General features: G+C 66.9%; 1 protein-coding gene across 1 annotated transcript in view; it reads left to right on the forward strand.

Annotated features, from left to right (window-relative positions):
* Window positions 1-2,316: 2,316 nt before the first annotated feature.
* ADGRA1 (adhesion G protein-coupled receptor A1) overlaps window positions 2,317-12,803 on the forward strand; it is a 34,611-nt gene continuing 24,124 nt past the window's right edge. The window contains exons 1-4 of the mRNA XM_069566891.1: window positions 2,317-2,756; window positions 3,470-3,655; window positions 10,379-10,506; window positions 11,551-11,674. Of these exons, the coding sequence (XP_069422992.1) occupies window positions 3,653-3,655; window positions 10,379-10,506; window positions 11,551-11,674 (255 nt within the window). The 5' untranslated portion in view covers window positions 2,317-2,756; window positions 3,470-3,652. The remainder of the gene's footprint in view (window positions 2,757-3,469; window positions 3,656-10,378; window positions 10,507-11,550; window positions 11,675-12,803) is intronic.

Below are 12,803 nucleotides of genomic sequence, written 5' to 3' on the forward strand. Positions count from 1 at the left end.
CTGTCTCTTGGCTTCACATAAGCAGGTTCCTGACATCCTCTGGCCGTGGGGGCCAGGGCCCCAGCCCTCCTGCCCTCCCACCTGCCTGCCCTCCACCCCGGTTCCCCTCCCTGCCTGCTCCCACCCCATCCTATCCCCCCACGGAGAGCTGTGGTCACCCCTTCATCAAAAGTGACTTTCTCTCCAGGGGGGCCAGATAAAGGGCTGAGGGGCTGCTGGAAGGAGGTCGGGGCTGCCCGCTCTGTTGGCAACTGGAAGATCTTCCTGCTGGGGAGTCCTGAGCTCACAGAATGTGCCAGACACGTGCCTTCGCGAAGGGAGGCAAAGACGCAGTGCTGTGAGGTGGCCCAGAGCCCGCCCTGTCAGAGACCCTTGCTTTCCTGCGAAGCCACGCAGGTTTCGGGAGTGAGCTCCCAGTGCCTGCGGGAGGCCTGAGCAGATGCGTGTCTGCTCAGAAGACAGTCTTGGTTCATTAGAAACTGGAAGGGCCCAAGAGTCCACCAAGCCTGACGCACGGTCAGCTGCAAACTCCAGGAAGCCTCGGCTCCGCTCACGGACGGCAGAGACGCTCAGGGCAAGGAGGGGGCCCGAGGCGGCCCTAGCCCAGCTGCCTGAGGTCCCGTCACAAAGCTCGCCCTCATGACCCATAGTCAGGGGGCCCTCTGGGGCCTCTGAGCAGAGGCCACCGTGTCAGGGAGAGGGCCTGAGGCACCCGTGGCTGCTGTGGGCACGGCACCGGCTCTCCTTCCGCTCTGACCTGGGCCAGCACAGAGCCTGGCCACTGGGTAGGGGGGTCGCTGCCTCGTGACCCTCCGTGGGCAGCTTGGGTGCCAGGGCACTGGTAGCCCAATCCCAAGGAGGGACGGTGGGGCAGCAGTGGGGGGCCCAGCTCCCCAACCCTCACTAAGCCCGAAGCCCGCAGATGCGGCTCCCAGGGTGGCCTCATCCGGAGGAGACCCCGGCCCTCACCCAGGCCGACGCTGGGGTTCAGAGCCGGCTGCACTGCGTCCAGCCGCAAGTGCAGGGTCAGGATGTTAGCAGCCAGCCAGGCCCGTCTGCCCAAAGCGCCCCCAGAGCACTCCGTGCACCCACCTGCACCCCGGGGGAGTCTGGGCTCGACCAGCCTTTGCCTTGAAGCCCACGGGCCCCAGGGTGGGGCTGAGGCCTGGGCTTGGAGGGGCTCCTCCAGGCCGGCCCCCCGCCCTCTGTGTCCCTTCAGCATCGCCTGGAAGCGACCTCTGCTTCCGCTCCCCCTGCTCCGAGGCCAGGGTGGGTCTCCATACTGTGGCCAGGGCCCAGGGACAGAGGGTCAGCCCCGGGCCTCCTCCCGGTGCCCCGGCGGCCTCCTGGATGCCTGGCCCCATGACCTTTCTGTCATCTCGGGGCTGGGGGCCCAGAGGCGGTAGTGAGCTGACCTGTGTCCATCAGCCCCTTCCCGGCACAGTCTGTGGACGGAGCTGCAGGTGGACGCACGCCCCATGGGGTCCGCCTCAGCCCTGGGGAGTCTGAGCAGAACATCCCCCCAGTCCAGGACGGTCTTCCCACCACCCCCTGCCCCCCTTGTCCAGGACCATCAACCTGGCCTGGGGACCTCCGCTGTGCCCGCCAGCACCTGAGGGAGCCGCCCCAGGACGCTAGGTGGGCAGGCATGGGCAGGAGGGTCTCCAGTCAGCACTGACAGCACCCACTGGGCAGCCGGATGACCCCTCACCCCTCGGGGGTCTCTGTCCCTCGGCTGAAGCTCAGGACCCATTACGGAGGGGCAACAGGAACAGCGGGCCCCTGGGGACAGAAGCATTGGGGATGTTGGTGGGACCAAGGACAGGAGGGTAGGAATACCCCATTCAGAGACCCTCTGGCCAGCGGCACCCCCACCCCACGCCCTGCAGGCAGGACCCCTGTGATCCTCCCCTCACCTGCTCAGCTTTCTGCTGGGAGCTTGTCACCAGCTCTAGCCCTGGGCAGGGTCCGGGACCCTGGACTGGGTAGGGATCTGGGGTCGGGGTCGGGGGCTCTTTCTGCACAGCTGAAGCCCACCGACAGGGCAGGACCACCTGCTGACTCACGCTGGGATGCGCTGTGGGCTGACCTCACTGTGGCCATCTTTGGATCTGAGAATATTTTAAGACAAGAACTGTGAAAACTCCTCCGAAATCAATTTCCTTGTTCCTATTTGTGCTCCCAGAGCCCTAGAGGGACAGGGGCTTCCTGCCAGAAAAACACCGAGCTCCCACCCCGCTCCCCGCCTCCCCCAGGGGGTGTTTTGATGGGAGCTGTCCGCTTCTGTTGGCAACGAAGACGAAACCGCCGGTTGTCTCTTTAAATCGGCTCTGCGGAGCCTGGGCCGGCGGGCTGGCTGGGAAGAACCATCGCCGCTGCCGCAGGGAGCCGCCGCGTGCGCGTCAGCGCCTCCCCCGTCCCCATGGTTACGGCTCTGCCTCCGACCGGCCCGTCCCCGGCCGTCGCCCGCCCGCGGGGGCAGGCGCAGCGGCCGCCGGCGATCCTCGCACGGAGTTCGGGAAGCCGCCCGCTGAGAACGGCCGCCAGCGTGCGCTCCTGGCTCCGGCTCACCCCCGGCAGGCCGGGCTGGCCGGGCTGGCCGGGCTGCGGTCTTGCAATCTGTTGATAACTCCACTCTCCAGCCGGCGCGCTGCCCCTGGATGGACAACGGCTCCCCAGACCCGGGAACGCGCCCCACCTCTCCGCCAGCGGGAAGCACAGGACTGCGGCCACTCCAGCTCGTTTCACCGAAATAGGTGAGAAGTTGGGCTGCGTTTCTCCAGGGTCTGCACGCAGGTGCCCCCCCTCCACCCCGTCCAGGGAGGCAGCAGGACACGGCTGGGGAGGGGTGCAGGTCGGAGCCCTCCGGCCGCAGCGTCGGCTCCCCAGGCCGCCCCCTGGGGCATCAGCGCCTGCCAGGGGCCGGCTGTGCCTGCTCTTGCAAACGCAGATTATGAACAACTTTGGGTTCTGCTGACGGAACCCATCCACCGGGGAAACCGAGCTGTGTGGGGAGAGGCCGGCCCGTAGGGTCTGGCTGCATCCAGGCAGCAGAAGCTTCACCCGCCCGGGTCTGGCTGCTCGTGGGGGATCGTTGGAGCCTCTTGGCTGAGCTGACAGACATGCTCTACGTGACTCCTGCAGCCTGAGACTGGGCTGAGAGTCCTGCGCTGGATGGCAAGCGGAGGCCGATTTTTAAATATGGAGAAGGAAGCGCTCCCGGGGGCACCATCCCTCCAAGGCCCCTGAGGCCCCGGGTCGTCCCCGAGCCTCTGCCTGACCCAGACGCCTGGAGCCGGACACTCCAACAGGCTGGCTGGGGCGAGAGAAGCCCAGAGCGGGGCAGACTGCGGGGGGCGCTGCTGCTGCTGCGCGGGAGGCGGGGCTGCCCGGGGACGGTGGCGGGGGGGAGAGGGGTTGCGAGATGCGGGGAGGACCCCGCACCACCTGGCCTTCCCTGCCTTCACAGATGGGGGCGGCCTCTCCCCCCTGCACCCACCCCATCGCCGCGGTCGCCCAGGGCTCGACCCCGCGGCCCCTGCGGGATAGCTTGACCTTCCGGACGGCCATGGAGGCTGGCGGGGAGCAGGGAGCGACATAGGCGGCCGGGCCGTTTCACCCCTGCTCACACTTCAGTAACTTCGCTGTGCCCATGGTGAGTACACGGCGGCGGGGCTCAGGCCCCCGCCCGCCCCGCACGCGGGCACGCGAGCTGCTGTGCGCTCCGCGGGGCGGGGGGCGCCGGCGGGCCCTGCGGCGAGGCGCCCGGGGGGCGGGGCGTGAGGGGGCGGGGCCGCGCCGGGGGCCGCGGGCTGCTGCTCCGCCGCGGCTCTCCAGCGGCGGCTCGCGGAGATCATACTAATTAGCGGCGCGCTGCAATGTTGAATCACCGAGTCAGGGCAGGCGGCGGCCTGCCCCGGCCTCGCCCTCCACCTGTGCAAACCTCTTGGACCCCAGGCTTGGGGGCCCCCGGGGGGCGCTGGGGTCCCGCCCTCTCCTGGCCCCAGGCCCTGCGCACGGCCCTCCCTCCCACTGCAGCCCTTCCCATCGGAAAGTTGGCGAACGCAAGGCAGGGGACGTGGGTGGGCTTCAGCGGCACACGAAGCCGGCATGGAGGCCCCTCGCCAACACAGGGGGCGCGCCCGGCGTGTAGGGGCACGGCCGACGTGCGGGGGCTCGGCCTGCAGGCCCGGGGCCCTTCCCTGCGTTCGCAGCCGGTTTGGATTCCAATAAAGGACACACTGTGCCCGCTTGTGACGGGCAGCGGCCGGCACGTGCAGAGAATGCCGATGGCGGAGGATGGCACCCCCACGGCCGGGGCTCGGACCCCAAGTCTGGGCTGAAGATGCAGACCCGAGCCTCCACAAGCAGAGGCCGTCCAAGCTTCTTGTTGGTTCCCTTCTGGTTGGATCTGAAATGTCCAAACAAGAGCGATGCCTTTTGCTGAAGGTTAGCGTCATCTCGAGGGCTCAGAGGCAGGGAGCTGGTGGCACCTGCCTCTTGAGCGTCCAGCGGTGTGCGTCCCGGGGCCCCCGGCCGGGCCCCCAGCTCTGAGCCAGGCACCTGTTGCCCCGTGGGTGCACCCCAACACGGTCAGGACTTCAGTCCGGCTGTGTTTGAAGCTCTGCCTCCTCGAGTTCAGATCCTCATTTGCAATCTGGGTCCCGTCGTCGGCAAAGGCTGGACGGAGCTGCCTGGGGGTGGGCCCTGGGGCCCCACAGCTGCCGGTCCAGGTGCCCCAGCGTCAGGCCCGTCTTCACCTTCGTCTCTGGCCCTCTCTGACCTGTCAAGCGCCTTCCTCGCGGCGAGTCCATCCACATCCTGCCCCCAGCTCCCACCCATGCCACGTAGGCGTCTAGGACAGGAGGAAAGAGCTGGGGCGCCCTTGTCCAGAGAGCTTGGACCTAGTGGCTCACTGGTTCCAGTCCTAAGAAGTCACATTCACATTGCGGAGCGTTTCTGAAAGGAGCGGCTGCACCCAAGCCCAAGCCTCCGGCTCTGGCGCGAGCATGTTCCTGCACGTGTCTGGGAGCCCGCGGGGCAGCTGCTCGAGGGCCCTGGGGGCTGTGGGGAGGAAGGCTGGCCGGCCAGTGGCTCTGGCCCCACGCCCAGGCTGCCCCCTCCAGCCACCTGCTCGGCCCTGGGCCTGGCAGTCGGCTGCCCCGACTCTGGGCCCTGAGTGAGGCCATGGCCACGTCTGAAACTTGCTGAGCCCTAAGCATCTTCGGGCAGGCCTGCTGGAGCCCGTGCTGCCTTCTGAGCAAGCTTCCTGTGCGCCCTCGGGACGGCGGACACCCCTGGGGCAGGGGGCCTGCACCTAACAGCCCGGCCTCCTCGGGCCAAGTCGGGCCCCATCGCCAGCCCTCAGGGCCCTGACCCTCGTGCCGAGGCTGACAGCGGCCACCTGCCCCGCCGCTGCTGCGCCGGCCCCGTCCACACTCCCCTCGAGCAGCCCCGTGATCCTCACCAAAACCGCAGAGAATGAGCTCTCCCAGGGAGCACACTGACAGGCCTGGAAGGGAGTGAAAACCGTCCTGGCCGGGTGCTCTGTCCTTCTGCATGCGGCGCCCGGCGGTCCCGTAGTCATGGCTGGCCAGCCACACCTGCCTCTGGGGACTGGCTGGGCGGCAGGGCTAGCACGTGTGCCTCCCACAGCCCTGTGGCCTCGAGCGTGGCCCGGAGGCTGAGCTCACTGACCCTGGGGCCCGAGCACCTCGGGGACCGCTCAGCGGCGCGCCTGGCCCGGCCCAGCCCAGGGGAAGCCCAGTGGAGCCCCTCTGGGTCTGAGCGGGGTTGACCTTTGCTCCGTCCCCAGGGGCCAGGACAGGGTGAGAGGCCCCCCCCAAGGCCAGACCGTGCGTGGGGACCCCGGCTCCACACCACGTTCCCCCGAGAAGGATGGAGGTAAAACCCCAGAGAGACCAGCAGGGCAGGGGCCAGGAAGCCGGAGCCGAGGGGCAGCGGGAGGTAGGGGGCCCACAGGGCATCCAGGGGCTCCATCCAGGCTAGGGAGACCTGGCCAGACCTGAGGGGCTCAGGCCCTGGCTCAGCTGACCTGACCTGCCCGCCACGCCTGCAGCTCCCCAGAGCACCAGTGGGTCCCTCCCGCCTGCCATGTCCCGTCCCCTTCGGGCCAGTATTTCACCTTCCAACAGCTGAGGCACCTGCCTGTGTCTCAGAGCGTGTCGCCCCCTGCTGGTTCCCCTTGGTGGGGACCGTTTCACGCACGTGACCCTTGGTCCGGAAGGAAGCCCGTGGTAGTTCTCAATGTATTTTCTTCAGAGTTCCTCGTCGTGCAGCCAGCTCGCACACCCTCAAAAGCTGATGCCGCACACCCCTGAGCATCCCCCTGTCAGGATGGCGTGTGCCCCGATCGGGCAGACTCCTGCCCTGTGCGTCTGTGCTCCCGGACTCCCTCGGGGAGGAGGGAGAGGTCGGCAGACGAGGGGCCCCCGGGAGCGTCTGGGTCGGGACGACCTCAGGCGGAAGGGCCTGTCCTGCCTGCCTCCAGCTGCCCACGGGCCCAGCCTGGATGTCTGAGCACACAGGATGGACGCCCAGAGACAGTCCGACCCACAGCCCGGAGAGGCCACTTCGCCTCGTGTGATCAGACAGGCGATGCCTGACCTGACGGCGTCCTCCTATCTTCTTATCTTTCTCCACATCCTGATGTGGTTGCAGAACATAACAGAGAGGACACATCCAAGAAAATCACAACAAGACGCACGTGAAGGGGAAACACGAGCCAGACCGCTGCCCCGGGACCGCCGCTCAGAGCCTGTGGGCCCCACGGGGCGGCGAAGCCCAGGTCCTCAGGACAAGACACACCCTGCCGTGGCCTGTACACACCCCGCCGTGGCCTGTACACACCCCGACGCTGCCTGTACACATTCCGACGCTGCCTGTACACACCCCACTGTGGTCTCAACTGGCCGTCCTGTGAGCGAAGACGTGAGTGGGATCGTTAGCCCTGGCCCCGGAGCTGGGGCAGGCCCGCGGCTCTCAGCAGTTGGTGGGCTGCCTCGTTCGCAAGAAGGCCGGGGTTGCTTCGCCTCCCTTCCTCCCTGGGCTCTCTGGATGCCTCTCGGTCCGGAGGCCCATGTTCCACCCGCGGTCCCCGGTCCCAGCGCATGGCTGGCCCCACAGCCTCCACGGGCCTTATTCAGCGGGTGCCATCTGAACAGGTACTGGACCGTCAGAAGGGTTTTGCTGGTGGAATGTTTGCAGAGTGGATTCTTCTGAGGCGCTTGTACATGTGCGAACTTTAAAATATGGAATGCATCGCCGTTTGCATTACCTAGTTTGAATTTTAAATGTCACCTCTAAAAATGTAGAAAGCGCTGTTGACAAGTCTGATTTGGAGAAGGAAACGGAAACAGGAGCCCGAGTGGAATCCGATCTGTCTCTCCCGAAGCATATACTGTGGGTGCTGCTGCTGGCGGTCAAAGACCCCACACCACCACACGGAGCCTCAAAAGTGGGCCCGTGGATGGAAAGGAGGGGGTGCGAAGGTGGGGTGACCCCGCACGCTCCAAGGCCACGTGGGCGTCAGGCCCAGGAAGCACCTTTGTGTCCAGAACCAACTGGCTCTTCCTCGGCGCAGCAGAAAGCGGTCTCCCTGCGTGGACAGACCCGGCAGCTTGCTTGCGCTGGAGGGGAGCTCTCCGCCACAGGTCCAGGCCCTGCACAGGCTCCCCCGTCGCAGCCCCGCTGGGCCGGCGTTCCACAGACGCAGTCGTCAGGCGGACACTGCACCCGGAAGCACGGGCTTGCTTTGCTCAACCACCCCTACCCCCACGTCCCTGCCCCCCTAGACAAGAGTCGGAGGTCTGACCTCAGTCTTGAGGGGTAGTGACGGTGCCCGGAGAAGGTGGGGAAGGGACTTGTGAGCCCCCGGGGAGGCTGGCCCCCCCCTTGGCCCTTCAGCTCCAGGCGAGATGTGAGGGTGTGGGTCCCAACTGGGTCCCTGGGAGAACGGGCCGGGCCGGACCTGCAGTGGCCCTCGCACGTGGATGTAAACCAGAAACACAGGCCCCAGCGTGCCCCCACGGTGAGTCAGGCGGCCCCAGCCCATGAGGTTGTCCCCAGAGAGCCAAGCTGTCGTCTCCCATGAGAGGAACCTCATGCGCAGGCCTGGGGACGCCCCCAGAGCCCTGTCAGACCTGAAGCCAAACCGTCACAGCCGAGGACTCCAGGAAGAAAAGACCCTTTGGTATCAGGACTTGACTGAGAAGACCTGTCTCTCCTCAACATTCTCGGTGAGCTGTGTCTGGCAGGAGGCCAGTGCCCGTGGAGCCTGGCAGGTGCAGAAACACCACGGGACTCCTGGGCACCAGACCCCTTCCCACCCTTGCCCGGCGGAGACACTCAGAGTTCGGGATGCGCGGGGCCCTGGGGGTGGGCTGCGGTAGCCCAACACCCCGAAAGCGAGACCCCAGCGCTGGCATCCGCCCCGCCGCCCCCTCATGAGGCATCTGCTCTCCACCAGAGCCCATCCTGCCCTTGTTGGGAGGCCCGTCACCGGGGCGCAGACTCTTGGCCGCAGGACGGGCCCAACGGCCTCCATGCCTTCGGAAGGGGCTCCTCGGGATGTGGCCTGAGTCCTGCCAGGGTCTAACCGCAGCCCCTCGGGGCACCACCTTCCCGGTGCTGGAGCAGGGTCCCCGGCACACACAGCCAACTCCCCAGTCGTCCTGAGGCCCGTGTCCCCCGCCTGCCTCTCCCCTGAGCCCGTGCACGTCAGACAGGGGCCCTCGGGGCCTGTGGATGGCCAGGACTGGGGCTGGTGGATGGTCAGGACTGGGGCTGGTGGACAGCGCGTGTCCGGCTGGGGTCTGCAAGCAGCACGGCGCCTTCCTGGCCTCCCGCTCACTCTGGGACGGGCGCTGTTCCTGCCTGACTCATCCGCTGGGCCCCTGGGCAGCCAGACGCTCAGGACCCCTTGGAGTCCAGGTCACGCAGTGCCTGTTCCCAGGGGACTGAATTCCATCCACCGTTGCCACGGTGACAGAAACCTTCTCACCCAAGTCTGCATCAGAGCAGTCAGGGAGCAGAGGCCAGGCTGGACCCAGAGTGGCATCTCTGAGCTCGCCCCTGGCCGGCCAGGCCTCGTGTCCTCTGGGCTGAGAAACGTCCATTGGGAGACAAGCAGCCTGAGCCTGAGGACAGCAGTTTTCCTACCTCCCGCGGTGGACAGGCCCAGGCCTTCTCGGGGTGCCCCTCCATCCCCCACCACTGCATCCTGGAGGCTCCATCAGCTGCCTCTGCTGCCCGCTCGGCTGGGGCAGGCGCCTCAGCATGGACACTCTGCGGTCTGGGGAGCAGGGCAGAGCCCAACCCTGAGCACCAGCCCTGTGGGCACGCCAGGGCAGCTCAGGCGGTCTCACAGGGCCGCTGGACCGTACTCCACAGGCTCAGCCTGGCCCCCAGTGTGCCCTCCAGAGCCCAGCACATCCCCTGGAGCTGTGCCAGCAGAGCAACGGGTTCAGAGCATGGAGCACGGACCCCGCCCTTGACCTGGGCAGTGGGCACCAGAGCGCCCGCTCCACAGGCAGAGGCTCTCCCCGGAGGGCTGTGGCAAAGCCCCAAGAGCAGGAGGCTCAAACCACAGCCCAGGAGGCTGGCGTCCTGGGGCCGCTCCCTGCCGTGTAGACAGCGCCTCCTCCTCCTCCCCAGGAGGCTGGTGTCCTGGGGCCGCTCCCTGCCGTGTAGACGCCCCCCCCCCCATGCCGCTGTGGCCTCTCCTGCTGATCCTCCTTCTCACAAAGGCCCTGGCCCCTTCGGGTCAGGGCCGCTCCAGGACTGTGTCTGACCTGAGCCGGGTCCCTGAAGCCCAGCGCCCCTGGACTGTGGGGCCGCTGCCCGCGGCAGGGCTCTCGTGTGATGTGCAGAGGAGGCAGGGCGCCACAAGGGTCTGGGGCGGCTTCACACCCAGCAGGACCACTGAGACTGGGCACAGACTCTCCTGGGAGACCTTCCCAGCAGTGCGTCAGTGGGTGTGCGGCCCACAGAAGGACCTGGGGGCAACCAGACAGGAGCCTCCCAGGGCGGTGCTGTCACACAGGTGCCTCTGACGGCAGTGGGCTCCGGGTGACCCGCGCCCCCGGGACGGAGGGAGGCTGGCGGGCCGACCCCCAGCCCAGCAGGGCGCTGTCCCTGGGGAGGCGGCCGTCAGAGCCCACGGGGACACCGGCGGCTGAGCCGAGTGCTGGGCACCTCGGCCCTGAGCGGTCCCCGGGTTAGGGGCCCTGCCCCTGCCCTAGGCGTTCCCAGCACGTCTGCTGGTGCAGGAATGGCCTCCAGGAGCTTGCAGGGCGGACGCTGGTCCTGGGAGAGCCCGGCCACGCCAGTCACGCCGTGCGCTCCGTGTCCTTTCCAGGATCTGAGGACGGTCCTCTCCCTGCCCCCGTCCCCAGGGGAGCTCCTGCACCCCGTGGTGTATGCCTGCACGGCCGTCATGCTGCTGTGTCTGCTGGCCTCCGCCGCCACCTACGTCGTCCACCAAAGGTGAGCCCCCTCTCCGTCCTCATGTAGAAAGGAATCCCGGGCAGGTGCCTCACGGGCCCCGGTGGCCCTGGCGGCCGCAGGTGGCTGAGTGCTGGGGGACGGATGTCCCAGGCCTCACGTTCTCATCCCGTCAGGTGACACGCGCTCTTCCTCCAAGGGCCCCGACAGGGCGCGCCCCAAGGAGGTCCGAGTAGCCGCACAACCCTCAGAGCAGCCCTGCCCTGGGCTGGCCGGCCACAGGGGAGTCCAGTGGGTTCTCTACGTCCCTCAAAGATGACCTGGGAAAATCGAGGAGGAGTCCTGGCCACCATCAGGGGCCAGACCATGGGCAGAGCCGTGGGCAGAGCCTGGCCCATGGGCATAACTGTGGTCAGGGGAGAAGCTTGGGCACGTCGCGGGCCAGGGCCACAGGTGGAGGCCTGAGCGTGACCGAGGCTGCAGGGAAGCTGTGGTTGCAGTCACGGCTGCAGGCACAGACTGAGAAGCCTAGTGTGGGCCCTGCCGGGCTGGCCCTGGGCGTGGACTCCACCCCAAGCAGCGTCCTCTGCGGCAGTCACAGCTGTGGGGTCGTAAGTCAGCCACAGCCTTCTCCCAAGGTGCAGACTCAATCAGATGCAAAGAACCCCACCCGGGGAATGAGGAAGCCAGACCGGCTTCCCCACACACACACCCCGCACCTTCCCCGGGGACCTCGGACAAGTTGTGAGGTCCCAGGGCCTCTAGGTCCTCGTTTATATGACGACTGGAGACGACCAGGCCCAGCATCCCAGGGTGACTTTACACCAAGCACCCGAGGCCACAAACTAGAGTGGACAGCAAGTCTGTCCTTCCACCCCCGGCCTGTTCTCCCTAGCGTGCTGTTCCCAGCCGATCCCGGTCCACCCGAGGCCTCCAGCCCGGTCCCGGTCCCGGCAGGACAGAGCGCGGCCTGTGCAGCAGAGGGCGCCCTGCGCCCGCGCCGCGCCCGCGCCCCGCCCGCGCCCCGCCCGCGCCCCGCCCGCGCCCCTCCCCGGGAGACGCTGCTAACCGCGTCTCACCCCGCAGCGCCATCCGGATCAGCCGCCTGGGCCGGCACACCCTCCTGAACTTCTGTCTCCACGCGGCCCTGACCTTCTCCGCCTTCGCCGGCGGCATCAACCGCACCAGATTCCCGACCCTGTGCCAGGCGGTGAGTGCTGTCTTCATTTGCTGCCAGGTCTGAAGGGTTCATCGACTTTCCAGCCAATGGGGAGATTTGTGATGATCGTCCTGAGTGAAACGACATCCGAGCGTTTGTCCAGGGGCTTCTCCCGCCGGGCACTCTAGCACCCAGCGCGCCTGTATCACAGTTCCTCCCCTGTGTGAGTCTGACCGATCTGCTCAGCGCCTGATCACGTTATTTAGTTTATTTTCCAGTTGGACTAGTTTTCTCCAAGCCCCTGGTGACATGTTAACGAGACAGTCAATTTCCAACAAACTGGCTGATCACAGAAGTAGGGACTCGACCTGCCTCTCCTGCAAATGGGTGGGCAGGAGTTCAGGGGCGGGGCCTGCTCCCTGGGCCCAGGTAATAGTCCTGGCCCAGGGGTCTCAGCTCCTCACCAGGGAGACACCACCCTCACTGCCGGGTCACCAGGGGTTGGGGGTGCCCACCCCCACGAGGCACCCAGTGCTCTCACACTGACTGGAAGGTCTGGCCCTCTTGTGTGATAAGGGGCCTTTGGGAGAAGTCCGGGGGGGTCTTCTTCCCGCCCCGTGGCTCCGCCTGGCCTTTCTTAGAAAGAGGGGAAAGGGGTTTCCCTGGTGGTCCAGTGGGTAGGACTCCAAAGCTTCCACTGCAGAGCTTGTGGGTTTGATCCCTGGTTGGGAAATAATCCCACAAACCTCGCAGCGAAGCCAAAAAAGAAAGGGCGCGTATGAGGTAGCCCCTGGTCCTGACAGAGCCAGAGAGGCCCCTCCGTCATCCGCGAGTCAGGGTCAAAGGCCCAGGGTCCGTGCAGCTGGGCATCGAGACCCTCTGCTCTCTCCCCCCAGCCTTTCAACAGCCCACCTACACCTGGCCTCGGCTCAGCCTGGCGGACAGTCCCCTCCAGGGGCACAGTCCCTTCCTGGTGGGCAGACACCTCCAGGGGCACAGTCCCCTCCAGGGGCACAGTCCCCTCCTGCAGGAAGACACATCCAGGAGGACAGTCCCCTCTAGATGGACAGTCCCCTCTGGGGGTACAGTCCCCTCCCGGTGGGCAGACACCTACAGCACTCATCCGGGGCCAGGTGGGGGCTTCCCCATGGACCACAGGGCACCTCACCAAGGACTCATT

The sequence above is a fragment of the Ovis canadensis genome, chromosome 22, assembly GCF_042477335.2.
Source record: "Ovis canadensis isolate MfBH-ARS-UI-01 breed Bighorn chromosome 22, ARS-UI_OviCan_v2, whole genome shotgun sequence".
Classification (NCBI taxonomy): domain Eukaryota; kingdom Metazoa; phylum Chordata; class Mammalia; order Artiodactyla; family Bovidae; genus Ovis; species Ovis canadensis.